This window comes from Anastrepha ludens, chromosome 2 (genome assembly GCF_028408465.1).
Source record: "Anastrepha ludens isolate Willacy chromosome 2, idAnaLude1.1, whole genome shotgun sequence".
NCBI classification, from domain to species: Eukaryota; Metazoa; Arthropoda; class Insecta; order Diptera; family Tephritidae; genus Anastrepha; species Anastrepha ludens.
Window position 1 is genome coordinate 130,354,999 of NC_071498.1, and position 27,832 is coordinate 130,382,830.

General features: G+C 36.2%; 1 protein-coding gene across 5 annotated transcripts in view; it reads right to left on the bottom strand.

Moving 5' to 3' along the window:
- Positions 1-307: 307 nt before the first annotated feature.
- Positions 308-27,832, bottom strand: part of LOC128855328 (V-type proton ATPase 116 kDa subunit a 1) — a 37,765-nt gene continuing 10,240 nt past the window's right edge. For 2 of the 5 annotated variants that reach the window (XM_054090162.1, XM_054090161.1), the window contains exons 5-11: positions 26,349-26,515; positions 15,083-15,209; positions 10,000-11,158; positions 9,606-9,823; positions 5,100-5,322; positions 1,361-1,532; positions 308-1,287 (exon numbers count right to left, since the gene is read on the bottom strand). In XM_054090162.1, the coding sequence (XP_053946137.1) occupies positions 1,176-1,287; positions 1,361-1,532; positions 5,100-5,322; positions 9,606-9,823; positions 10,000-11,158; positions 15,083-15,209; positions 26,349-26,515 (2,178 nt within the window). In that variant the 3' untranslated portion in view covers positions 308-1,175. Of the gene's footprint in view, positions 1,288-1,360; positions 1,533-5,099; positions 5,323-9,605; positions 9,824-9,999; positions 11,159-15,082; positions 15,210-15,888; positions 15,931-25,033; positions 25,132-26,348; positions 26,516-27,832 lie in introns of all 5 variants that reach the window. The other 3 variants (XM_054090163.1, XM_054090165.1, XM_054090164.1) reach the window with 3 other exon arrangements.

Genomic DNA, 27,832 nt, shown 5'->3' on the forward strand with positions numbered 1-27,832 from the left:
CGCCTCTCCCAAGTGACTTGCCACAGCTAAAGTTCTCCTTACAATTTTTTTTTTCACCATAGCTAACAAGCAAACCTTGTAACTCTATCATCTTTGAGTATTTTGGGGTCGATTCTGGATATGTAGGAATTTAACCTGATATAATAACCGGAACGTAGTTGTGCCTTCTTCCATATTATTGCTTTGCTTTTTTGTTAACATTCAGATTGAAATTTCGACATTCAAAATTCCAAATGTACATGGAAATATTGTTGTCGCTCTAGTGCTACCACCTTGTGTGAATTCGCTTTAAAAAAGAAAATATCGGTTGCTTTTCGCCTTTGGGCTATTTTTTCCAATATATTTATTATTGTTTTTAACTTTCACTACATTTTATTTGATTATATTCAGTTAAGCATAAGATATTCAAACAAGCAAGTAGTTCAGTTACTCATAAACATTGACTCATTAACATTTTACATAAAGGATTATATGATTTCTAGCAGCAATATTAGACGAGATTCTTACTGCGACATACTGAACTTCCAGACATTTTTTGTTTATTTGAATTTACCTTAACATAATTAGATGCTCACATAATGCATTATTTAGGAATTGTTAGGAAAATGAAGTTTAACAGCATTTAGTAGATTTTGAAACTGCGCTAATGAAAGTATAAAAAACAGGTAGTTAAAAAAAATACATTGATTATTTGCAAATGGCCAACTATTTCAATTCATATATATTTGTATATGTACATTTAAATGAAGTAAAGTTTGTTGATAAGAGTTAACTTGATATTTTATGGAATAAACTCTTGTAATGCTTAAGATTATATGAAACATTAAGTATTTAATGCAGAAAATGGATTAATCTCATTTGAAATATCGGAGGCGAGCGTTAACCTTCACATTCAAAGCATTCCAGAAGTCTTACTTTCAATTTAAATTCAGTATGTATATATGTATGTATATAGTATTTGAATAGAGTACGTACGTATGTATGCATGTAATTTTACTAAATTTTAAATTACATACAATAACATTAAATTCAATAAATTCTCAATATATTTTTAATTATTTACTTTAATTTAACTGTATGTGTGCATAAATTCTTCATTTTTCACGTGCTGTGTGTGTGTCGCAAACATCGTTACAAACTACTGCAAATGACCCAACCAAACAAATTGCATTCGTTTACTCGGCACCTTCAATTGCGGCGGCACCACCATTTTCGATAATCTGATCGAAAGCGAATGGTTGAAAAGCATAACCTAGGCCTTTGTAGAATTTACTTTGGAATTCAACCCTAAAGCGGAAAATAAATACGTTACGATTAACATTTGATGAAAAGCCTATTAGTTCAAACACCAATAACTCACCAATGCAGACGTAGAGTATGCAAGAATGCTGACAAACCCTCCATCAAAACCAAAATGCCAACAGTGAGTATGGCCCAGAAAGCAAACACTATTGTCAACATAATACCACCGGTCCAACCCTCTTGCTTCAATCCAATCGACAATACCATGTTCCACAAAACTTCTGCCAATTCTGTAATGATTAAAAGATTATATGCAATTATATATGTATATATTCGATTGAACAAAGTTCATAAATAGGGTAAATTTCACGCGAGTTTTTTACCCAATTTTCCGGATTAACCAATATACAGTGCAATCTCTGTAATCCGGGCATTGCTACAAATCGGAAATTTTCACATTTTTTTCTTCTATAATAAATAAAAATAATTGGCGCTTATACTTCTGTTAGCTGTTTGGCCGAGCTACTCCTCCTATTAGTGACGTGCGTCTTGATGTTGTTCTACAAATGGAAAAATCTACAATTTAAGGCCGACTCCGAACAGCAACTGGTTTTTTAAGAGGAGCTTTTTCATGGAGGTTTGCCATTGCCTGCCGAGGGGCGACGACGAAAAAAATTGTTCTATCATTTTACTGTTCAATTCAGATTCGAACCTACGTACTCCGAGTGGTAGTCACGCTCCAACCCATTCGGTTACGACGGCCTTTATAATTCGGACACTAAATTGAACAATGCGTATTTTCGTTTTATTTTATAGCTTCTTGCGAAATAATGACATTTTAACAGTAATTTTGCGCACGCAGTTAATTCAAGGCGGATTCATATAAAGTGAAGTTACAGGAGCAGCTGATTGTTTTGTATTTAATTTTCTTTTTATTTTTCAAGGTTTCAATGTCAAAGTGATCTGTTTTTCTCATTGAAATTTCAATATTCAAACCACCAAATTGTAAAAACAAGAGAACTTGAAAAGCTTAATCGGCTTCCGAGAAGTATTGATTTTAATTTTGCGATGCCAAGGCTTCTATTTAAGTCACTAATTGTGTCTTATTATTTGTCAAAAAAAAACTATTTAATTTTAGTTCTCAAGGTGAATTAAGTACTATAGGTGGGGTCTTCCCAAAACAGTTAGTTTTTTTTCGCGATTTTGACAAGTCTGACGTTAACGCCCTTTCCAATACAAAACACATAAAAAGAGCAGATATTACTTGCTTGTGAAAATTCAGTGAATGGCTTGGTAATATTGTTATTTGTGAGACTTAAACTAAACAAACCAAGTCTCACAAAAGAGAAACATCAAATAATATAATGCCTCCAAATGCATTTTTTTGGAAAGAAAATCTGTGTGCGTGCGTATAATTTCTTGTGTTTGGTTGTTTCCATTATTTTCGCCTACTCTTCTTATTCACAAACAAGGAATTCCCTTCCTTTTGGGGAAGGGTATTCTATCATCCTTGCATTCCAAGGCGAATTGAGTATCTACGGTGACGCCATTAAAAAAACAGTTACTTTATTTTTCGCAATTTTGACAAGTCTGAATGAAATTCAGCGAATGGCTTGGCAATAGTGTGATTTGTGAGATTTAAACTAATAAAAACGAAGTACCGTGCGTTAAATTGTGAAAGCCCAAATTAAAATAAAGCCTCCAAATGCAGTTTTTTGCGTTTTTATGCGGAAGACGCCATGGTTAGAAAGTCTGTGTGAATGCGTATAATTTCTTGTGTTTGGTTGCTTCCATTGCTTTCGCCTAGTCTTCTTCTTCACAAACAAGTAATTTCCCTTCCTTTTACTTGTTTATTCATGGGCTCTCACGACACGGGAAATTCGGAAGGCGCAATCTGTTTCTCTATCATTCTTGCTTGCATTCATAATAACATTTTATTATTGTGCTGATTCTCTTAACAGGCGCGAAATTTCAATTAACGTCTAACCATAGCAAAATATGAGTAATAAAGTGGCAAACACAGTGCTCAAAAAACTAACAATACACAAAGTGCGAAATTCCTAGGTTAGGTTAGCCAGGTTGCTTGTCTAAGACAAGATACTCGGTGGCCCTAAGGCCCATTGTGATACCTGCCTTTGATTCCCATCCCCTACCAACGTAGCTTAAACCACATAGATCTTTTTAAGAAGATTGCTAGTCCCTTCATTTTGCAAATTTACCAGGTTTTCAAAGAAATAATCGCCAAGATATTTGGCACAGCTTGTTTGAAGTGGAGGACTTTCACAGAGGAGGTGTTGTACCGATTTTTCCTTCATCTCTATAGCTCCTGAGATACACCCATTCTACTGCCTAGGGTGCCAATAGTGCCAACAGTTTTGGCGAGACCGTTTTGTAGACCCTACAGTTAGTAGTCAGAGACCACCTTCTATTGGTTTCCACGATTACGGTCAAGTCAATCGCAGTGTGCAGTTCGTTTAGAGGAATTCTTATATCTTCTACCACTCGCTGAAGGTCAAGCTCAGAGCCTTTCCTTGCACACTCATCCGCTCTTTATTTCCCTACACTCCAGAGTGGAAGCGGATGAAATACTTGAACACCTCGAAAAACGCAGATCAATAAGATGTTCTGCACATAAAATCTTCATGAAATAAATAGTTAAAGCTGTATATTTATCTCACTAAAAACTTTAAGAAAAATAAAATCTTTGTAGTGCGCACACACTTATCTTCAAAAAAATCCTGATTTCTTTTAGTTAAATTTTTTTATAAAATTTTACGAGAGTTAAATTTGGTCAATAAAATCAAGTTCTCAATAATATGTTGTTAATTTTCATACAGTCATTCATCATCTAAAATCCGGACACTCCAATACTGATTGTACGGCCTCGCGATTCGTACTGTCCAGATTACGGAGATACCTCCGCACAATATGTAAGTGAATAAATAACACATGGGCTTAAGTCCCGGGCCCAACTCATAGATGACACTAGTTTTATTGCATTCACCGCTTTTTCATTTACTACTAACCTTAAAAAGCAGCCGTTAAAATTTCCTGATATTCTATTCATTAGTTCGTGAGTTATTGTGCTAAGAGTGACGCTTCTTGTGTTACTTCCAATAGAACAAAAAGAATTTCGTGTTAATTTTACATTGCTTCTTGATGGGGAAAAATACCGTTTTAGCGAATCAATGTCTTTTGAAAAGTGTTATGGGGACTACGCTCCATCAGAAACAACAAAAAAACGATGGTTTGCTGACTTCAAGCGTGGTCGTAGAGACACCAATGATGCACAATACATAAAAAAAAATCCACAAAATCGTTTTGAATTATAGAAGAGTGAAGTTGCTTGAGTTAGTTGACGTCGTAAAGATATCAAAAGAAACTGTTGGCTTTATATTGCATATGTTGACTATGCGAAAGCTCTGTTCAAAGTGGATGCCGCGTTTGCTCACTGCTTTGTTTAATCAAGACAACGCATCGCGTCACAAGTCAATCAAAATAGTGGCAAAACTTCGACACCGGATTCGCCAGATTTTGTTCACACAGGCCTAAAAAAATACTCGCCGGTAAGAAATTTCGCTCGAATTAAGAGGTTATCGCTGAAATTGAGGCATATTTTGAGGCGAAAGATAAATCGTTCTACAAAGTTGGTATTGAATGATCGATCGAGCGGCGCTCGAATGATTGCGTTGGCCTTAATGGAAATTACGTTGATGAATAAAGCTAATTTTTAACAATAAAAAAAAGCGTTTGCTTTGTTAGGCCCGGCACTTTTCAGCTCATGTTTCACATTAGAAAATCTACAATACATAAAAATAATACAACTACTACCAATGGCACTCACTGCCTCTACTTACGTGCGTGTGCTAAGGAGAGTGCCCACAAGCGCAAATACGAAGCGGTATGCGAAACAGAGCCCAATACGAATTCAATGGTGTGTATGCCTTGATGTATGGCAATTTCCGATAGCTCCTCCTCTTCGTGGTGATCACCGCCACCGCCATGTCCAGCAATGCCGCCAGCTGTACCGTTGGTCATGCCCACCTCAGCATCGCTAGTGGCACCAGTTAAGTTTTGGCGCTGATTGTTGTGAATAAAATGAAATTGTAAATATTAACACAATTCGTATTGAAAAAACAAAACGTTTTTACATATTTTCTATGAGTAAAACTAACCTCCTCCTGTTTATGTAATTAATTGGTTGGGTATATTTTAGTGTTTTTTGTTAATAATTTTGATTTTTTTCGTTGTTGTTGAAATTACCAAAATTGGAGGAAAAGTACAAAATAATAAATTAATGAAGTGTCATATTACTACAACTTGTACAATAAGCATTTGTAAAAGGGAAAATGATGCAGTGAGTGCGTAGCGCAGTGAGTGATTCGAGACGATGATGATCGAGGTGATGATCGTACACACCATGGCAATCAATCTTACTTTCTAATATAGTTTGTATGTATTTCTGTTTATGTGAGTGCGTTCCGGTTAATTTGGCTCAATTGCGCGCTGTGGTAAATTTACAAAATTATAAAAGTGCGCTTTAAAGTATAGCGAACCAAAAATAAACTGGGACAATTGTTTGTGCTGACTTCAATCCTTTATAACTTTTCAAAAGGCAAAAGCCAATATAAGTATTCAATTTCGTATTTTATTTTATAATATAAAAAAAGAAAATAATATATTGGGTACGGGAATTAGTTTCCGTCCTTTCTTAGGACATGATATTTCGTGAAGTATGTGCCATTGGAAGCTAAAACTTTACTCCATCTTTCAGGCAGCATACGGATTCCTCTGACGAAAAATTCGCGTTCTTTTGACTTCATCCATTCACTGAGCCAGTTTGCGATGCTCTCATAAGTAGTGAACCGCTCTCCAATAAGGGCTGACTACATTGATCGGAACAGATGGTAATCCGAAGGTGCAATGTCTGGGGAATACATCGGGTGAAGCAAGATTTCCCAATTCAGTCGCTCTAAATATTTCTAGACCGATTTAGCAACGCGAGGCCTGGCGTTGTCATACAGCAAAATCAGTTTGTCATGTCTACCGTCCCATTTCGGCCGCTTTTCTTTAAGAGCTCGATTCAAATGCATTGGCTGCAGTCAGTAACGATCGCCAGTGATGGTTTCAGATGGTTTAAGCAGTTCATAATAGCTGAAACAATTCTGATCCCACCAGATGCGCAACATAACCTTTGAAGCATAAATATATTTTTGTTTTCTCTGCCGGGTCCACCTGGCAGGCTCCAACATGTTCGACGCTTAAGGTTATAATAATAGATCCATTTTTCATCGCCAGCGACGATGCGATGCAGAAAACCTTTTCTTTTCGGCCGTTCAAGAAGCATCTCACACGTCACCAAATCCCTCGGTATCCCTCTACTTCAATTGATGTGTCATCCGGTTACCTCCTTTCTGGACCATTTCCATCGCGTGCAAACGTTTACCGGCGGTTGATCTGTCAACATCCAACTCTTTTGACATATAATCAAGGGTTCGACATGCATCTTCACCCAATATTTGTTGTACTTGAGTATCTTCGTATTTTTTTCGGTACGGCACACACGTCAAAATTGCCACTTTGGAAGCGTCGAAACCACTATTTTCAAGTTGTATTTGATGGAGCGTGATTACCGTAAATATTGATTAATACTCGTATACGACACGTTTCAGCTGCACTTATCTTTAAAAGGTAATAATGAAGCATGACTTCCCGCAAATGCTGTTTTTTTCGGGACGAACGTAGAAATTTTTGACGTCGGTTAAAAAAGGATCTTTACACTTCAAACGAATGTCAATTACTGCGATCAAGACATCACATATACACGTTCAAATCTCCAGTATATTACTAGAGCGAACACGAAAATAATATCAGCAGCGACCAGGGCCGTAGAGAGCATATGCGGGCCCGGGGGAAAATTGCAAATGCGGGCCCTTTCCAATTATGTCTAATTCATATACTATAATTCGAATTACTCTCGAGTCCGGGCTCCTCTGAGAACTCCGGGCCCGGGGTAAAAAGTCCCCGATCCCCCCCTCTCGTCTCCTCTTTTACGAGGGCGGAAACTTATTCCCCTACCCAATAATATTTAAATTATTTGGAAATTTTCCAGTAAACAAAACAAAAACTTAATTTTACAAACTCAAACATAAAGTGGGACAGTAATGAAAATATGAAAATAAAGGAAAATTGACGAACTAATATTTTGTGCAGTATTACTTTGCACTAATTACTGCCTGTTGACGTCGTTGCTCGGAGTCTACTAGAGTTTTGGTGACATATCTTGGAACATTTTCCCATACGATATCTCTTCAATGGCTGATTTTACTCAATTCTTACCACTAATCTGCCGTTTACGTAATTCTCTTTCGTTGTGGGCCCACAAGTGTTCAATGGGATTGAGATCAGGGCTCTGAGAAGGATGGGGCAATACGTTTTTTTACATTGTAAATCAACCATTCCCTTACAATTAGCGCGGTATGCTTTGGGTCGTTTTTGGAATTTTTTTTTTTTCTTTTTTTATATCCTTGTGGACTCCCCTCGGAAGCATAGGCCAACACTCGACAACACTCTTCTATCGCACACGGTTATGGGTTGGATTGAGCGCTTTACCTTACCTTCAGCAGACAAAACTGCGGACATCTGACCCAAATAAGTTGAATTTCGATCGTCGCTGAAAATAACATTGCTCCAAAATTCATTCGGCTTGCTAACGTATTCTTTAGCCTAGTTCAACCTTTTACTCACATTAATTTGAAATAAGGGGACTTTTTCTTGGAGTGCATGCACTGTATTCGTTACTGTGCAGAAAATGTCTGACAGTTTGTGGGTGTACGTCCACAATTGACGAATTTTTAAGTGAGTTTTTGTTTTTTATGTAACTTCAGAAATTTTCAGTTTAAAAAATGTGTAATCCTTCTCTTGGTCAACTTGGAGTGTAGGTAAGTAGGTAGCTAGGTTGCGCAGCCGCATTGCACATAGAAACAGCGTTGCCATTTAGACCACAAAATGGGTCAGTTGTGAGCCGCAGGGGCTGGGTTACATTTCATCTTCCAGATTGAACCATCATGAGTTTTAGACGTAGCGTAAAAGGTTGTTGATACCAAAGTATATTATCCATATTCGTTAAGAATTAGGATTTTAAATAAAGGTTCCTGCTTCTGGTTACAGCCGGGCATGTGCAAAAAAGGTGTTGATTTGTTTCCAACACAACCTCATTCCTACGGCTACGCCAGAAATCATGCGTGTAAACGCCTAATCTCCTTGCGTGATTTCCTATGAGACCCTATGTACAGTGAGGGCCCCTACCAAGGGCCTAATTTGAAGTCTACTCAATTTTATAATATTCTTGGATAGACGTAAATTTTGTCTTGGCCATTTTTGCCTAACAATTTCACGGGTATTGGCACTAATCCATCTTTGATTTACAGAATTGATTGGTGGGTCCATAACAAGCAGCTCACAAGTGGCGCGAGTTACCCCCATAAAATTATTCATGCTTGGCATACAGGTACCTTCTCTTGCAAGTTGATCAGCTCTACAGTTCCCTGGTATATCTCTGTGGCCTGGAACCCAGCATAAGATAATACGATACTGTTAGCCATCTGATTAAGAAATTGGCGACAATGTAAGACACTTCTTGATGTCATTTGGAATGCTTTCAGAGCCAGTAGGACAGCTTGGCTGTCCGATAGAATTCAGATATCTGTGAATGATATTCTGTTTATCTCTAACCATCTTGAAGCCTTAAGCGTTTATTGAGTTAATTTGGAAACTCTTTTAGCACCACTTTTCTAAGAAAAGAATGGTTTTCAATATATTAAATGCTGTCGACTTGGGTTTGCCTGTTCATCTTCACGTCAATATGCAAAAAATAACGGAATAGGCATTTAATTATTATGCTAAAAAATCTTGAATATGCTAAAAAATTAGGGTGTCACACTTTTTGTTTGACTTTGAAAATATATTCAACGCAAATATTTCTTAAAAATCGGCGAAAAATTTATTTACAAAATTTTCAATTTTTTGAAAATCGGTGTCGCAGTTTCTTTTTGGTTCACTGTAGGTATGACATTTAAAATAATATTTAAAGACCAGTTTTTCATTGCGTGCGCAATTGAGGTTATTTTTTTCCAACTCCTGCAAGATTGGACATATAAATTAAGTTTATCTAGTGAATGTAGTGAACTTGGAATTAAAAGCCTGGCCCTTATTTGTAAATTATTTAGTTAAATTTTAAATATAAATTAGATTTGGAACTTTTTAATTTCAGAATCTCACTGTTTTACTAATCTTCAATGAGTGCGAAGAAGCGATGAATGATGACCACTTAAAACATATAAATTATACAGCTTTCAACTTACATTTGCCTGTCGACGTTGTTGAATGATCTTTAGCGGTTTTCCGAGCAGCATTACTGGTATACAACACAATGCAATAAAACGGAACAATTTTTGGAAGAACGACTGGCCAGCAAACATGTAAGACTCGCAGCCTGGGAGTGGAGTTTTCGGAGTGTTGCCCAACACCATGTCGATAAAGGTAATTAAAATTGAAGGAGCGCAACCAGCCGAATAAGGAGCTATTAAATATTAAAAAGGAAAATGTTTTAATTCATGTTTCCAATTATATTTAAAAAACGTGAACAATTTTTTTCTAAACTTCGTTTTCCATTAAAAAGTTAAATATAAAGTTCAGCTCACCGAAGAAAAATCAGCACAGAGCGATTTCATAATAAAAATATAAGCAAGTACTTACGAGCATTGGTCGCAGCGTATCTATTCCATTTGATAAACATCAAAAGAGCCAAATAGAAAAACATCATAATCAAGAAGACCAATTGTGGTATGAATTCGTAGAGCAAAGCATTTCGGTTCTTGAAGTAGGTGTGGTTGTGCAAACTCAATGAGACGCCGAAAATCATATGGACTACACCAAGTATAATTGAGATCTTCATTTTGTACGAATTCTGAAAGATAATCTTATTGGCTGTAGCCACCTGCCAAACGGGATCCATGCCGATCGGATAGGGGTCTCCTTCATAGTCCATAGTACTTGGATTCAATTGTAAATGCTTATTGTTTAACACCGTTGTCTTATTGTAGTTGGCATGCCAATGTGAGCCAAATATATTCAAACTCTTCGAGAAGACATCATTGTAAATTAGACCAGTGTACATAGAGAATACACCCATTAGGAATATTATGTAACGCCCTCCAAAAAAGATGTTCCAAATTTCATTTGTAGTCTTCTGTGCTGCCAAACCTTTTTCCTTGCGTATCATCCATAAGCCAAATAGTGCCATAATGGAACCGTGTCCGAGATCACCAAACATCACAGCGAACAGAAAGGGAAATGTTATTATCGTATACGGTGCAGGATTCATTTCACGGTATGAAGCGACTCCATATGCATCAATTAGTGCTTGGAAAGCTTTGGTGAATTTGTTGGTGCGATTGTAGGTTGGTGGATTTTCAAATGTTTGCATACGATTCAAAATTGGCGGCACTGAAGAACCCGAGCGTTCAGTGCCGCGTCGCAATGCCAATTGTATAGTCTCGATGTCCAGCACCGGTACCCAGCATTCGGCGATTAAGCACTTTTGTGTCACATCCAAATTGAAGAGATTCAATGTATGATAAATAGCCTTTATTTTGCGCACTTTGACAAACCAATTCTTCAAGTTCTTGGCGGCAGCGACCAGAACGCGATGACGATGATCTTGGGTCTGACCGAGCACGGTATTCAAATCTTCAATGCGTGTCATAACACCCATTGCCATTTCACGCCGATCGGCTGGTGCCTCTGGGCATGGATATAGGGTTGCACGGAAGCCCTCACAAATTTTTTTGACACGTGTCTTCAATTGATCACCTTGGAAGAAGATGATGAACACAGATTTGTACACTTGGTCCCCCTGTAAATTGGAAAAAAGAGCAAGAATAGAGATAATTATTTGGATATCAAAAATGCATTACACTCAAAACAACAAACATAAACGATGATTATTTTTTCAATATGAATGGGAGTATACACGGTAACTGTAGCGGCCGCCGTAGCGAAATGGGCTATTGCGTGACTACTATTCGGGAGTGCGTCGGTTCGCATCTCCGTGTACGAACATCAAATAATTGAAGTTTTTTCTAATAGCGCTTGCCCCTCGGTAGGCAATGGCAAACCTCCGAGTGCATTTCTGCCAGGAAAGAGCTCCTCATAAAAACCATTTGCCATTCGGAGTCGACTTAAAACTGTAGGTATCTCTATTTGCGGAATAACATCAGGACGCACACCACAAATAGGAGGAGCTCGGCCGAACACCTAACAAGAGAGTACGCCCCAATTTTTTTTATATATTTTTTTTAAAGCACTTTAAGTCAACATTACCAGCTAAAAGTAGTTCTCTTTAACGGAGAGTAAGAAAAAAGGACTCGAATTGAGGAAGCACCAAGACAATATGTTGGCTTATTCGATATTGTTTCTAGCCAAGTACAATATCCCACTCTTAGGCATTGTGAGACTTCTGTATGCCTCCTAAGGTGAATTCTGATTTAAGGAAAGAAAAAGCAACTCGCGCCCAGAAACATTTGACAGAAGAAGTCTTCCGTGGAACATTGTACGGACAGGGAGGTGTATATTATTTTTATTTCATATACATTTTTATGGAATTATAATACAAAATTGCACTTGTCGTATATATCGGGTGTTTTTTTTTAGTTGATCTATAGTTTGACAGCTGAGAACGGCAAACTGTGATGACATTTTTGTTCAGTAAAGTTTGGTAAGAGATCATGAAACGTTTAACGCTAGAAAAACGCTTTCAAATTGTCAAAATTTACTTTGAAAAAAAAAAAAAAAAAAAAAAAATAATAATAAATGTTTTGCGGAGTTCATACAGCACTGGTGGCATCAACGGTCCTTATTTATTTCGAAATGAGGGAGGAACAGCCGTTACGGTGAATGGCCAGCGCTATCGAGCCATGCGGACTAAATTTTTGTTTTCAAAAATTAATCAGCTAAACATCGACGACATTTAACAATCGATTTATTAGACTGATCGAATGGATAATGTAAATCGTAGCCGCGACTGACAATTCACCTCTGAATTCTGTTATATATTAAGTATTAATATCGATATCCCGAAAACTAAACGAATTATTTAGTTTTATACCAGCTACAAAGGGCAGACAAGCTTTTTTGTGGCATTAATAAAAAAAGATTTTATTGAGACAATAAGTTCTTTCTTGTTAAGGGGCTCAACCAGTGTGAAACTTTGAAAAATTCAAAAAAAATTTTTTCATATTTTTCAGCAAGCAAGCAGCAACTTTTTGAAGAAGAAGAAGGTGAATTATATGGGCCTGGAATAGCAGATTAGGATTAGGTATGATATTTATCGTTTTATAAATGTGAGATCAGTATTTTTTTCTTTAAAAACGTTTTTCTCAAAATAGCGTTTTCTTAATTTGCTGCCACTGTAACTTAAAAACTAATTTTACGATCGACTTGAATCTTGTTTCCTCATTTTAAGTATTCATTTTTACATTGAATGACCCTCCGATATTTCAATCTAATAAAAATTGTAAATTTGCGATGTGAAATACATACTATCACATTTTCAAGCTAAATTTTTATACTTTTTTCAAAACTGCGGGATTTTTTTGGATTTCGTTTTTTCACCACAATCCTGCGTTAATCAACGCGTGATACCATCATCTTTAATGACTTTTTTGTTTTTTTTTATTTCAGGCACTCTGAAGGCCGTAACAAAGGCAGCAGTGGGAAAACTTTTTTTTTTGGACCTTTGAGAGATGCCCTATTATTAGAAGAAAAGTCCAGATTTTCCTTTGAAAAAATTTGTACTTGAAGTTTAATTATATATTAATATACTTACAAAGTTTTAAAACAATCAATGTAAAACTTTTTTAAAAATAAATTTTCAAAAACCACCTGTTTTTTTGTCAGTCACACTGGTTGAGCCCCTTAAACCTTAGTCTCTCGGTAACTACTACTGTGGGCAAAAAGTAAGGTGAATTTATTTGTCAAACTTCGCGGGATTAAAATTTCGCTCTAGTTATTTTTTTCATGAGTTGGCAGCACTGTTAATAACATCTGGGCCAACTTTCATGTGAATATCATTATCAGTAATATATTTACGCTTGTGTTTACCAAACGATCAAGAGTGCATTTTTCGATTTTTACAATGTCTGATTTGATTGAGCAGAGAAGTGCCATCAAATTTTGTTTGCGGAATGAAATTTCGGCTGCGGAAACGTTTAGCATGTTGCAGAAGGCATTTGGTGATTCGACCATGTCGCAGAAAAATGTTTATAAGTGGTACAAACACTTCAAAGAGGGTCGAGAACGTGTTGATGACTTGGAGCGCTCCGGACGACCATCGACGTCAACAGATGACCAACACGTCAATAAAGTGAAGGAGTTAGTGCTCAAAAATCGTCGGTTGACTGTTAAAGACCTTACTGATATGATCGGAATATCAGAAGGATCTGTGAAAACCATTTTGAAATACCATTTGGGCCTACGAAAAGTCAAATCTCGTTTGGTACCGAAAACTGTCAATTTCTTGGAAAAAATAATATATATTACTAGTTATTAATTTTGAACCACCCCAGATACCTCTCAATATAAAGGGTGCATATGGCAGTTGAGAGCATTCACATACATATGTGGCTATAACTTTCCGAAACCATTATTTTTCTTTTTATTCTTTTTCAGATATTTAAGACTTGAAAGACTACAACTTAACTCAAGAAACGAATAGACCTGCAGTTATCGTCGTTATAAGCGCAAATCAAACCGATTTAGAAATCTCTAATTTTCTTAAGCGCGCTCGTTCGTTTAATCGTTCATAACGTTCGCCGTAAATTGGAAGCATCAGGAGGTGATGCAGAATCTGTGACGTAAGGCAAAAAACACGAGGAACGTTCTGGCACTGTTTGACCTACAGAATTTATTCCACAAATGCAGGCGATCATTGAGGAAGGCCCTTCAAAATCAATGAGGGCTTTTGCGAGGGAAAGACGTATCCGTCGAGTTTTTCATGAAGATATCGGGTATAAACTCTACGTTATGCGCGGAAGACAGTTTATGTCGAAGCAAACACGAGAACAGCGAGTTACGCGATCAAAACGTCTTCTAAACAAAATTAAACACCCAGAAGCGCCTGAGCTGTTATGATTTTCTTCTGACGAAAAAGATTTAGACTTAGACCAAAAGACTCAAAGGATTGGCTAGCACAAAGCTTCGGCCTTAACCCCATTCAAAATCTGTGGAACGATATTAAGATTAAAGTTGGGCAAACAAATTTTAAAGTGCCTATAAACTATAGAGTACGACATGCGTTGAAATCTATTCCTTTGCAGAGATGCCAAAAGTTAATGTAAAGCTTATCTCGCAGGTGTGAAGAAGTTTTAAAAAATAATGGATACTCAACAAAATATCTACTAATCAGGTAAGGTAAGAAATATAAAAAAATTTAGCAATTTGAAATACAATAAATAATTTCTGTTTTTATGGCAGATCGATAAAAGTGAAAATATTTCAGTGTCCTGTTCGAAATGTGATAAATTACGATTTTTTGAACTCTTTATAATTGTAGATATTGAATTGTTATTTATTTAGCTTTTTTGGTGTTTTGAATAATACTGCAATAAAAGAATAGATTTGTTCAAAACTAACTGTTTTACTAGGTCATCAAGTAGAAATAATTTCCATTATGTATATGTTTATGTGGGGAAGTGTGCTTTTCGCTGTCCATAACTGTATGTATCTTTATTATTAAATATATTATTTGTATTTGTATTTTTGTTTTTGTTTTATTACTTACATTCGACGGATCTTCCAGTGGTGATTCAATCATGGCTTGACGCAGAAAAACATTACCACGACATGCGCGCCACAACATTCGCTCAAATGCGGCCAGCCTCTCACGCAAAATTACACCAGCAACAAAACTTCAGATCATATGAAAGAGAAATTCGATTAGTGCAAATACAAAAACAAAAATAAACAGTTTGGTATGTGAAATAAAAACGAAATCAAATGGAAATATTGATTATTTACAAATGCAAAAACTAAACTCAAAAACATTAGATGAACCATCGCAAATGTCGCGCTTAGGCATTATTCTCTCTCCTTTCTTTTATTTTTCAACAACATCAACTCGTGATCGGCAATCATGTGATTAATAACAAATAAGAGGTGCAAGAATGAAAGTCAATGTACGAACGTGTGTTGTTAAAACAAAAACAAAACATCTTAACAAAATAACAAAATGTGAATGGAAACATTATTAAGAATGAAAACGGAATCAACTGCGCATGCAAAAGAAAATTACAGTGAGAAAAAATTTACATGGTTCGACCATTGGCTATGATAAGTAAGTGATCCTTGCATTGGATGGGCATATATCGTACATACATATGTGCATATTGCTGTGCATACATATACATATGTACATACACACATTCAGACAAGCAAGACGACTATGAGTAGATTGTACACGATTTGGGACTTGCGTGCGTCTACAGTTCACTAGCAAACAATGTATTTTGGACTTAAGCCATATGATTTTTTTAATTTTATTTCTATTGATTGATAAAATTAAAAAACAAAAATTTTTGCAGTACAAACCATGGGAGATAATCTTCGCGCTCATTGATCTTATCCAAGTAACTATAAGCCAGCGCATTTTAAGCGCATTTGTATGTGTATATGGAATGGAAGAATATTATTGTAGAATTTATTCACTTGCTACACTTTTGTTATTTGGCTTTGTTGTTATTGTTCTTATTTGTTCTTGTTAGTGAATTTGTTCTTATTAAAAATAGGTATATGTGGGTAGTAGTGATTCGTTTGTTGTGAAATGCGTAAGTGTAGAATATAACTTTTTTATGCTCAATCTTTATGCTAGGTCTTTAATTATGTAAATATAAGTTTTTTTAGGTTATGGTTGGAAAAATCGAATTAATAATTTTTCTTAAATATTGCCGAATGTTTTTATGTGTTTACTAATATAATTTCAACAAAAAAGAAATACAAATTCGCAGTATTTTTCAAATATTATTGGGTCCTATCTATTTATGAGAAAAAGAGTTGTGCTAATATTTTTCTACCAGTCATTCAAATGCTTTGCTAAAGGACAATCCCAAGCGTAGTTAAATATAACAAGTTGCGACTCAATGTAACTACAAAACTTGCATAATTGGAATTAGGACTCTTAGGCATTTTTTTCAAACGTTTGAATCAAGGCGCATTCGTTAAAGGCGGTGTCACTAGACCTACAACAATTTTTTATGCGTTTGATTGTCACGGCAAAGTAGAAAACAAAGAATGAATTCTTCTTGTTTCATTCTGTGCTGACAGCCACACACGGCGAAAGAAAAAACAAATCTGCTGATTTCCGATACCAGCTTTAATAGCTTTGCCTTGGTTTGAAAGCGAAATTTTTTAGAACCAGTGAAAAATTATGTACATAAAACACTATTTATTTTAATCCTGTATTTAGGTTCAAAGATCTTGAGCAATATTTTCATGAAATTTGAGTGGGTGGGGCCGCGTAATTTATGATGGATATTTACATCAGCCGTAATATACTCTAACATCAGTTTTAGGGTTACTCCACTTCTTGGGGCATTAAATCAATTTTTAAATGGCGTGTTGGTTTCTGGAGTTCGATTGAAATGCTCTACGAAGCAATACGAAGTTCAGGGTTTTGATTCCTTTTCGAACGTCAAGCGTCAAAGTGATGAAAAATTAATCTAAACTCAAAAGCAATTCTGCCAAAAAAAGGCAGCATAAAATTACAAAGGCCAAGGCCAAAGCGGAGACGGTAATAATTGCATGAGCCTGAATTTTCTGAAAGGAAAAATTGCCTACAGTTAAAACAAATGTTATTTTTTTTCTTGGCAATAAACACTAAAAGCGCAGCTGATTAAAAATATAAATTTTTTGCGTTTTCAAATATGACAATTCAACTTTTACAGCACTGACGGTATTACAATTCCGAGGCTCAGCAACTATTCTAACTAAAAAAAAACTTTTTCGACAAAAATTTAACTAGAAGTTACAGATCGACTTTACAATGAAATCGTCTATAACGAGCATTCGATATCATGCACAATGACGAGATTTTAGTGTTTTTAATAAAAATAACCTGCATTTTTTTACAAAAGAAACCAAGAACATTGAAGAGCATTTGTTATGCTTAATTATTATTATAAAGAATGCAATTGCAATGATCGATAAAAGCAGCAGATCAGCAGCAAAGCAAAACTATTTTGATTAGAGAAAAAATATCCCAAAACATATTTTATTTTTATATCATTTTCTAGTAAATATTATGCAATTTTAAATTTTTGTTTGCAGATTTTAGTATGCATCAGTTTAGTGTAATTTAGTGTCATTAACCTATATTTGGTATAATACAGTATATTTACAGTAACTCGAAATTTTTTCGTACAGCAGTAGCAAATTTGAATATAAGTATGTATATAGGGTGCTAACAAAGAGAAAGTTAAATATTTAGGGAGGTAATAGTATGGACCAATAAACATGGGCCCGCAAACTAACGGAAAGTCTCATAAAAACTTTGTTTGTACAACCAATTATTTTTTTATTCACATTCTTCATTCTTTTCTGTCATTTTCAGTAGGAAATTACCGTCAATATCAAAATTATCGAGGAAAATATTATATTTATAGAAAACTCCTTTAGTTTTATTTACGTATTCACCATCAACTATCCGCATATGTATGCAAAATAAGTCAAAGCTCAGCAATTGCAAAAAGCTTGCAAAAGTTTTAAGTGCTGCAATAGTGCCGCTTTTATTACGAACCAGCAGCCCAGATTCTTTCTTTTTTTCTGCTCCTTTGTCACTACCATATTTTGTTTACTCCTTTTTTACTTGTATATTCTTATCATAGTTGGCTGATGTTCTATTAAATAAATTTTGTTGAATTCGAAGCAGAATTAAATGCCATTGTTTTCAGTGATGCTGAAAATCTCCGCCATCTTGTCAATCTGTTAAAGGGTTTTCCAATAACATGTGTTATTGGTGAATGGATTGCGCTATCGAGAGATGACTAACGATTTTTTATTCATTAACAGAGATGGAATTCGTGAGGCTATCGAGGACATAGGGCAACCACTTTGCAATTCGGTTATGGAAAATTTCATGAAAAGGATATTGTTCTGTAAGCGTGGTTTGGTGGTCATTTCCCTGATGGTATTTCCCACTATTAACGGCATACCTTCCTATTTATAATGAAATAAATATCCGATCATTTATATTAAAAAATAGCATTTTTCTTTGAATATCAAAATAACACCTCTGTTTGGAAAACCCTATAGCTTAACACGGAAATGGAGTTGTTAATTTTCGCAATGCGCTTATTTTTGCCGATGAAAATCCCTATGCTCTAACGGAGTCTGTACATTAGACACGTTTTATTTCACTATTACTAACGTACAGGGGTCCAAAATTATTTCGCAGAATCTTCGTCTCAAACACTTCAAGGGACGCCTCATCGGATGTTGCCATCGTCCAAGCTTCTGCGCCATACGTCATGCCCGTCCTGATGAGAGCTATCGAGAAAGGACTTTACTGCTCAATTGCCTACATAGACCGAAGTAGCACTTGTTGGCAAGAGAGATTCTCCGTTGGATTTCAAGGCTGGCGCTGGCTTAACAGGCGCTGCTCATATTAATTTTCTGCAGAGCACAACAGTTGATCTTTTGCACGACCTTCCTTTTGACCGAAGGCAACCAATTTATTTTTCGATTGCTGTAAGAAGGTTTTTACTCCAAAGTCTTCCATCCGAACCTGTAGTATGGCCTTAAAATATTTATTAGCTATGGGTTTACATTTTCGAGTCATACTTTGTGTTAATTTTTGCCAAGTTGTGGAGATAATCGGCTCCAAGTCAGCGGAATTCGTCTTGCTTACTTTTTGGCCGTGCAAATTTTTCTCTTTTGAATTTTTGCTTAAATATTGTCCAAATATTTTGAATAGAATTGTCATCAGGCGATTGTGAAGGCCATCCAACATTTCAACCCCATTTTGGTGTTTCCACTCTAACACACCTTCGGATTCGATGCTTAAGATCGTTGTTTTCTTGGAGAATACAAAGTTGGCGAGTTCTTCAAAACGTCTTCGCATTTTGGTAAATTTTATTCATCAAAACTGCGTTCAAATTGGTGGCGAGCCCAAATAAATGCTCAAATCCTTTTTCGGAGAAGCAGTCCCAAACATGATGCTTAACGTTGAAGTTGTCGATTATCAGAAGTACACCAGAACCGACGTATGCCACTATTCGTCAAAAAGAAAGACTTAAACGTGAATATTACGCTTTTTGAATTACATACAAGTTTTTTCCCAATGTGTAATAATGAGAGCAGCGGATTTTCAATGTGCTCTAGAATGTGAGGTCCTATGCACGTCAGCGTCATTGAATCGTGTCTTTGGGCACCATACATTAAAACACGTTTCCTTAAAATTGATCCAACTTCACACAACGATAAGTTCGACTTTGCCTCAAACAAATCAATGATTGTTGTTGTTGTTGTAGCGGCATAAACATTCCCCATACTTACATATGAGGAATGCTGCTGGAGTGACAGTCCTTGGCCGGATATAAATCCGGGTCGTTTCGGTAACGTAGAACCGACTGTCGTGGATGATCTTCGGATTTTGCTTTGGAGAGGTATTTTTGTTTTGTTTTGGGCCACGTCCGGGGCGCTGTCGCCGTTTTTAATTTCGGTATATCGTTGCACCCATTTATTTAGTCGCGACATCTTCCAATATTTTGCTAAGATGCACGTGACATTTTTGCACCGTTAGGGTGTCAGCATAGGAAAACTTCTTCATATCGTTTTTCATACAAGGGTCTCATTTGCTAAATTTCTCACAAAATTAACAAATTGCACAACGCATATTGCGGAAAGCGTACGCCTTCACGCATTCACTTGTTTTCTATAACGGAAGTCTAAGTTTGAATTTTGCCGTTCACGCTTCTAATAGACAGACTGTACATTTTTTAGGAAGGAATAACTTGGCATATCTCCAAATCCATTTAATTGCGAACCCATGTTTGTTTTGCTTTTTTTGGATCTCCTTAAATATTTTACGTTCCCTTTTAACACCCTGTAGATGAGTAATTATCACTCAGAATTAACAAATTTGATATCACAAAGGTGATTAGACTTATGATAAGACAAATTTTAGTTGCAATACTTTGTTTTCATCTTCGTTAATCGCATTACAAACATTCCCCTCGTTACCTTCACTAAATAGCAGATAATAAAAAAAATGATATTCGACTCGTGTTCACAATAATAACAGCGCGACATTTTGTAAAATTTTTACTGTTAAATATTTTTTTGTATTTTTATAAAAATATAGTTCATTCCAAAATGCATTAAGCAAAAGGAAGTCAACATCTTATTTACGTTTATTTGACAATTAAAAGGTGAACCAGACACATATTTGTTTACATTAACCCACTTTTGGCTTTTGTTCATGTATGGTGCGATGAACTAATATATATGAGCTATGCATAGATTTGAAGGCATTATGGCTTACCGAATTAAGATACGAGTCGTGTGTTTAGCTAGTTAGTATGAATATGGAGTGCTGTTGACAATTAATCTCCAGAAACAGAACCAGAGAAGGCTGGCCGTTCCCACGACAGTCGGAAAACAACCTGGATTTGTATCCGGCTAAGGACTGTCACTCCAGTAGACTTGTCGGTAAATATATGGGGAATGTTTATGCTGCTACAGCAACAACAACAAGGCGATCTGGCTGGCATGTGACAGGAAGGCGCTTGCAATTACATGCTAGGCATTAATCCAAATGAACTCATTCACATTAAGAGCTGTACATATCAAGGAAAAACTGTTTGGAATACTTTGGCTCTGTGAGCAAAGAATACACGTCCTGCTAAAAGGTTAATTTTTTTAAAAAGGTAATTCGATAAAAAATTCAAGAGCAGCGAATAGTTTTTGAACGAACAATTTTTTTATAATTTCGAAAAACGTACGAGGTTCGGTTAAGATGTCGGTGCAAAATCAGAGAGATGGCAATACTGGCGCGGTTGTTGAGGTTCTGTTTAGTTGCTACCATCTCTAGCAAGAATACATACCGAATTTCAGGCACGTCGGCCGATTTCTTTGTGTTTGGCATTCGTTGGAGTCGCGGAAGTCGAGTGATTTTCCTTTTCAACGCACCAGCTCACACCTCAGCAGTTGTGGTCCCAGATGTCAAAGAAATATGGTTCAAACTCGTTTCACATCCTCCCTCCTATTCTCCAGACTTGACTCATTCGGTTCCCTCGGACTACTATTTATTCCCCAATTTGAAAAAACGCATGGCGGGAAAAAAGATTTCATTTAAACGAGGAGGTGATTACAGATACGAATGGCTATTTTTCAGACTTAGACCAATCCTATTAATCGGTAGGGATCAACAAACTAGACCAGGGTTGGTTGAAGTGTATAAGAAAACTATGTGGAAAAATAAAAAAAGGTTTGGATACCTCAAACAATTAAGTAGTTTTTATTTTTGCACGGACTTTTCAAACGGCCTTCGTACATATCAATTTAAAGTTGCTACTGGAAAATGGGTTAATAAAATGACAAAACTGTTGTCAAATAAACGTATCGAAAGCAAATATTATATGTATATCATATATTGGTTTCAGTTTGTTTATACTAAGTGGCGCAAAATTAATAATCTTTTTTTTTTCTTCTTTTCTTCCTTTTTGAAAATGAAAAATTTTAACTTGACCTTGACGCGGTCTTGCAGCTACTTACTACACAAGTGTCAAATATGATACACGTAGGCCACCATTTAGGTTAAGTTAGGTTATGGTGGTAGTCGGTCTGTACGACCAACTTACTTAGACTTTACATGTACGTTCTGATACCACTGTGCGACACGAGAACCTCATTTATTTATCTTCATGAAACCATTTTGTGGCTCTTATGAAGCGCATAATTGGTCCAAGCCCCATACCGGACAGTTTCGTAAGAAAATTGAAAAAGTATGTATCTAGAAAACTTGCTCTGATTTTAGCTCAGGCTGAACAATTGTAGAGGAAGCGCTCAACTCTTTCTTTGTCTTCCTCATCTCTGCAACTTCTACAATATACTTGGGAGAAAACTCCTAATATCAAGGAATGCCTGCCAAATAGCCAATGGCCGGTTATACCTTCGAGATATCCTCTTGAAAAGAAAGCAGTTCCTTTATCTTTTTCTTATTTATTAGCGACCACAGTAGCCTAGCTGTGCCAGAGTTGCGAATGTGCTTTCATCTCTCCGACGCCAATTGCAAAAATCATAAATCTTCCGATGGGGTGATAAATTTTGAGACAACTTGTACTACAATAATAACCACATATGTAACTCAAAGTTTCAAACTTTACACAATTATTGAAACAAATTTGAAATTAAAGAAATTTTCAAACTTTTTAATCAGAATCTTCTTTAATTAAGATTCTGGGTGTGTCATTTTGCAGCCCATTAAATTGTGGGCTAAAATTGTGAAAATTTAAAGAGAAAGCGTCATACCTATTTTTCCATATAATGAACGACGTTTTCTTTTTTATATGAAACAGACCGTAAGCGCAAAAATTGTCAAAAATTAAAACCATTTTTGAGATACTTACAACTTGAACTTATTTATTATTTACCAGAAGTAAATGGGACATGTTGTTGTTGTAGTCATTTCCTATATACGGGGAATGCTGCTGAACTGACAGTCCTTGGCCGGATATAAAACCGAGTTGTTCCGGTTACGTAGAACCGACTGTCGTGAGAACGTCAATGTGCTATAAAACTGCACGCTTGAAATTTGTTTTAAAATTCTGATTAAAAACAGAAAAAATTCTGATTGAAACAGTGATGCAACTTTATTGCATTAAGTTGACGAGCTTGCTAAGGCAGGCACTCACTTGCCAAGGATGCAAGACGGAACTAGACGAGAAACTAACTCCAGAAACACAGTGTATATGGGCAGCCTCGACCTCCCACAGGATTGCGAAAATAATCCCACGCACTTGCAATGACTTTATTTCATTACTCCCAAGGAAGGTAAGTAAAATATTGGTTGGAGTACTGACGGGCCTGCGGTACTAAATGGATCTGACTTAGAAGCAAAAAAAAAAAACGACATCATCACACGAGGCCAGAGGTAGTAAAACGGTGCTGCTCGCTTAGGATTATTTAAGTAGAAATACTCAACCACTTCAACAACAACAACTGACGGGGCATTATCTCACTCCATATCACGCAGCTAAAATGGGATTGGTCCAGAAAGACGCGTATAACTTATACGAAGATGAAAGGGATGCGTTAGAATACTTCCTTTTCCACTGCCCTGCTCTAAGCAGAAATCGTTACAACTGCCTGGGATCGGTATACATTTAAACTTTATTAAACTGTTTAAAACTGTTTTAAACTATGTTTAGCAGGACATCAACAACACTGGTAACACTACGAACCCTTGTGGTCTATGTCGGCTCTATTCAGATCAGCCAGTTTTATCTAACCTAACTCAAAATTTTTGTTTGGAACTTTAAGTTATATTGTTTTTGTTGTAGTTTAAACTATATTTTTATAAAAAAAATAAATAAATAGTTAAAAATTTGCATTATGTCGTGCTGAATTGCATTTAGTTTATGAAAATTTGAGTTTAAGAATGCATTAACACTTTTATTATTATTTTTGTATTATATTTTTAATGCTATACGTAGAATGTTTCGAGCTACTGCGTATATACCTTCTGCTCAAATATGAACGAGACGTTATCAATAAAACGGTCCGCGGATGACATATGGCAAAAATAAATTTTTTGTTTTTTGGTAGGACTGTTATAAGCTTACATGGCAAATTTCAGCGTGATATGTCACATAGTTTGTTTTCTGTGCTACTGTAAACAAGTCAAGCTCGAGTGTGTTCTTCGAATTTAACGATGGAAATTCAAGTTGAACAAAGAATTTGTTTGAAATTTTGTTATTCCAACAAAATTTCGGCTTCAGACGCCTTACAAATGTTGCAGACAACCTATGGGGACTCTGCTCTATCGCGTGCACGTGTTTTCCAGTGGTACAAATCGTTCAAAGAGGGCCGTACATCAACCCAAAAAACCACGCCAAAGTCGCTCAAAAATTAAGGTTATGCTGACTGTTTTTTTCGATTACGAAGGTGTGGTGCACTCGGAGTTCCTTCCGCAAGGCCGATCGGTTAACGCTGAATATTATTTAGATGTTTTAAAGCGTTTGCGCGAGAACATTCGTCTTAAAAGGAAGGAATTGTGGGACAACAAGTCATGGTTCTTGCATCACGATAATGCACCAGCTCACACATCACATCTTGTTTGCGATTATTTGAACAAAAATAATGTTAATATCGTTCCGCAAGCACCGTATTCGCCTGATATGGCTCCATGTGACTTTTTCCTGTTTCCCAAGCTCACGTTGCCGCTCCGTGGAAAACATTTTGAGACAATTGAAGTCATAAAAGAGAATTCGAAGAACACACTCGAGCTTGACTTGTTTACAGTAGCACAGAAAACAAACTATGTGACATATCACGCTGAAATTTGCCATGTAAGCTTATAACAGTCCTACCAAAAAACAAAAAATTTATTTTTGCCATATGTCATCCGCGGACCGTTTTATTGATAACGTCTCGTTCATATTTGAGCAGAAGGTATTTTATTTTTATAAAATTGTGTAAGGCTTTGTTGGTATTAATTTCTTAATTTAGTAATACATACCCAAGCTGAACTGGACCCATTGAGTGGCCAGTTCGCACTTCGTCGGTGATTAAAGCGCGTGTCATCGACTCAGTGGTGGTATTGAGACCACCCTCTTGCTACAAATTTCAAGAAATATACAAATTGTACGCTATATATTTGATTGCTATAAAAAAATATATGTAGAATGAGCAGAGACAATTAAAGTTAAAGTAAGTAATAGGCCTATAGCTGCCTAATCACCAATCACCATCACCCTAGTTGAGTGTTAATATTTTCGAATTGGTTGTGAAATGTGTTAACAATAGGCCACTATTTGTTAGTTGAGGTAGCAATAATTGCAACTAAGGATTTAGTATACATTCTTGATCATTAGATTAGAGTTAGTGATTAAAATTCAAATAGCCTTAACCAGTTGCGGGATCCGATAACCAACGAAAACGCTTTCAGACTGAACAGCCATAGTGAGTGTACACATTGGAGAATTCAATAGGTATGGACGTATGTGGGTGGAAATATGTAGTTGTGACTTTAGAAAATGCCAACAAATTATATGTGCATTTTTATGTATGTATGTATATCATAATTCACTGTTATGATCGATCAACGTTTAAGAAAGATATTTGAAAGCCAACACCATTTTACAAGTTTTCTCGATGAACGGCCGGGACACGGAATGGGTAGAGAGCGACCATGGAACTTAAGGAAGAAGGATACAGGATGACACACATACTTGTATATATTATATATAATATTTACAATGTATATATGTATGTATGTATGTACTTTGTGCCTGGTTTGGAAAAGCTTTTAGTGCTTTCCACGACTCTGCAAGCTTCTCCCAACCAGGCTAGAATTACCCGCGAATATTTTTCAGCAATGAAAAGCGCATTTACAATGACACATACAAAATATACAAAAAAGGATGTTTAATACATAAACAAAGCAACACAAACAAGCTAAAAGAACAAACACAAACAAAAGCAAATATATAAGGTACTGAAGTTATCACAAGAGTAAGAAAAGAATGTGAAAACAAACGTAGATTATTCGGCGGTGCAAAGTGCCAAAGTGCATTGAAGTGAGTAAGGTAAAGCGAACAATTGGCGGTTTAAAGTTCCCACTTTCGATATGAAACGTTTCCAGTTCGTTATGAATTTTAATACAACGTTTCTGAGTTTAGTTTTTGCAAAAAATCATATTTTAAAGACATGTTTCAATAAAGCTTTGTAGAGTGAGTTTCTGTTGAAGTGTATGCTTTGTTCAACATGAATGCATTGGTTGTTGTTGTGGAGTTTTGATGTAATTTTTTCTTTTACTTTTTTTTCATATTTACCCGAGCTTCAAATTTTGTCCCGGCTGACTGGCGCGTACGCCCTCTTCACCCAGCAATTGCGCCTGCTCATCCTCATTCTGATTATCGGCCATCTGTCTCCCGTAACGCCAGCGTGATTTAAAGGTAGTAGTGTAGGAGGAAGTATTGTAAGAAACTGTAGACACCGTCTTTACAACACACAAACGCAAAAGAACCGAAAAAAGGACGCACGCATCGATGGACGGGAGTGGTATGGTGGGATAGTTGATTGTTGGGTAATGGGATATGGGATACAAAGCGGGAAGCGTATAAAACATATGCACACGAGTTGGTTGAGCAGTTTTTTTCATGTTGTTTGTGGCCAGTTTGAAGTTGGAAGTTTCGTGAGAGTGTTGTGTTTATTAGGTTGATTTGATTTGCAGATAACGAATGTGAACGTAACGCAGTTGAGTCAAACAAATTAACGGAAACGAACAAAAATAAACAAAACAATTTTTTTTAACTCAAATTGAAATAAAAAATTAAAAATATCTAGACTAATTTTTTTTTTGAGTGAATTTTAGTAGGATGCAAATTAAAATGCTAGCATTCAAAGGAAATACAGGGTATAAAGAAATTGTTTTGAAAGAATTAAGCAGGTAGCGTTTATGAGGCAGTCCCAAAAGTGAAAATCACAATAAAAGAAAAAGTGGATAAATGGGTATTTTAACATTTAATGGTGTACAAATACAATAAAAAGAAATATATATTTAGAGAGAAGTCTCCTTCTATTTTAATTAATTAAGTTTTAAGAGAACTAATAGTTTAGGTTTATGCGGCCGCCGTAGCCGAATGGGTTGGTGCGTGACTACCATACGGAATTCACATAGAGAACGTAGGTTCCAAACTCGGTGAAACACCAAAATTAAGAAAAACGTTTTTCTAATAGCAGTCGCCCCTCGGCAGGTAATGACAAACCTCCGAGTGTATTTCTGCCATGAAAAAGCTCCTTATAAAAATATCTGCCGTTCGGAGTCGGCTTGAAACTGTAGGTCCCTCCATTTGTGGAACAACATCAAGACGCACACCACAAAATAGGAGGAGGAGCGCAGCCAAACACCCAAAAAGGGTGTACGCGCCAATTATATATATATATATTAGTTTAGGTTAGGTTGAAGCGGTTGCCCACTGTGGGACACACTCAGCCTCATAGCCCATTGCGATGCCGCGTGGGAAAGTTGTCCTTATCTCTCCTAAAACCAGTGATTACTTTTCAAAAATTTTAGAAAATCTCTGATTTCCACAGTACTAAGATCGTCCAATTCATTAAAGGATTGTCTACCTAAAATGGTGAGTCTTCGCCTGCATAGAGCAGGACAGTGGCACAAAACTAACTAAGTGTGCAGAAAATCAACACTAACTCAAATTATTTAATTTCAAAGTTGGGTAAATAGTCACGATTGGAAATAAAAAATGCCCATTCGAAAGCAATCAAAACTGTTTTGCATTCCGATTTTGAAACATTT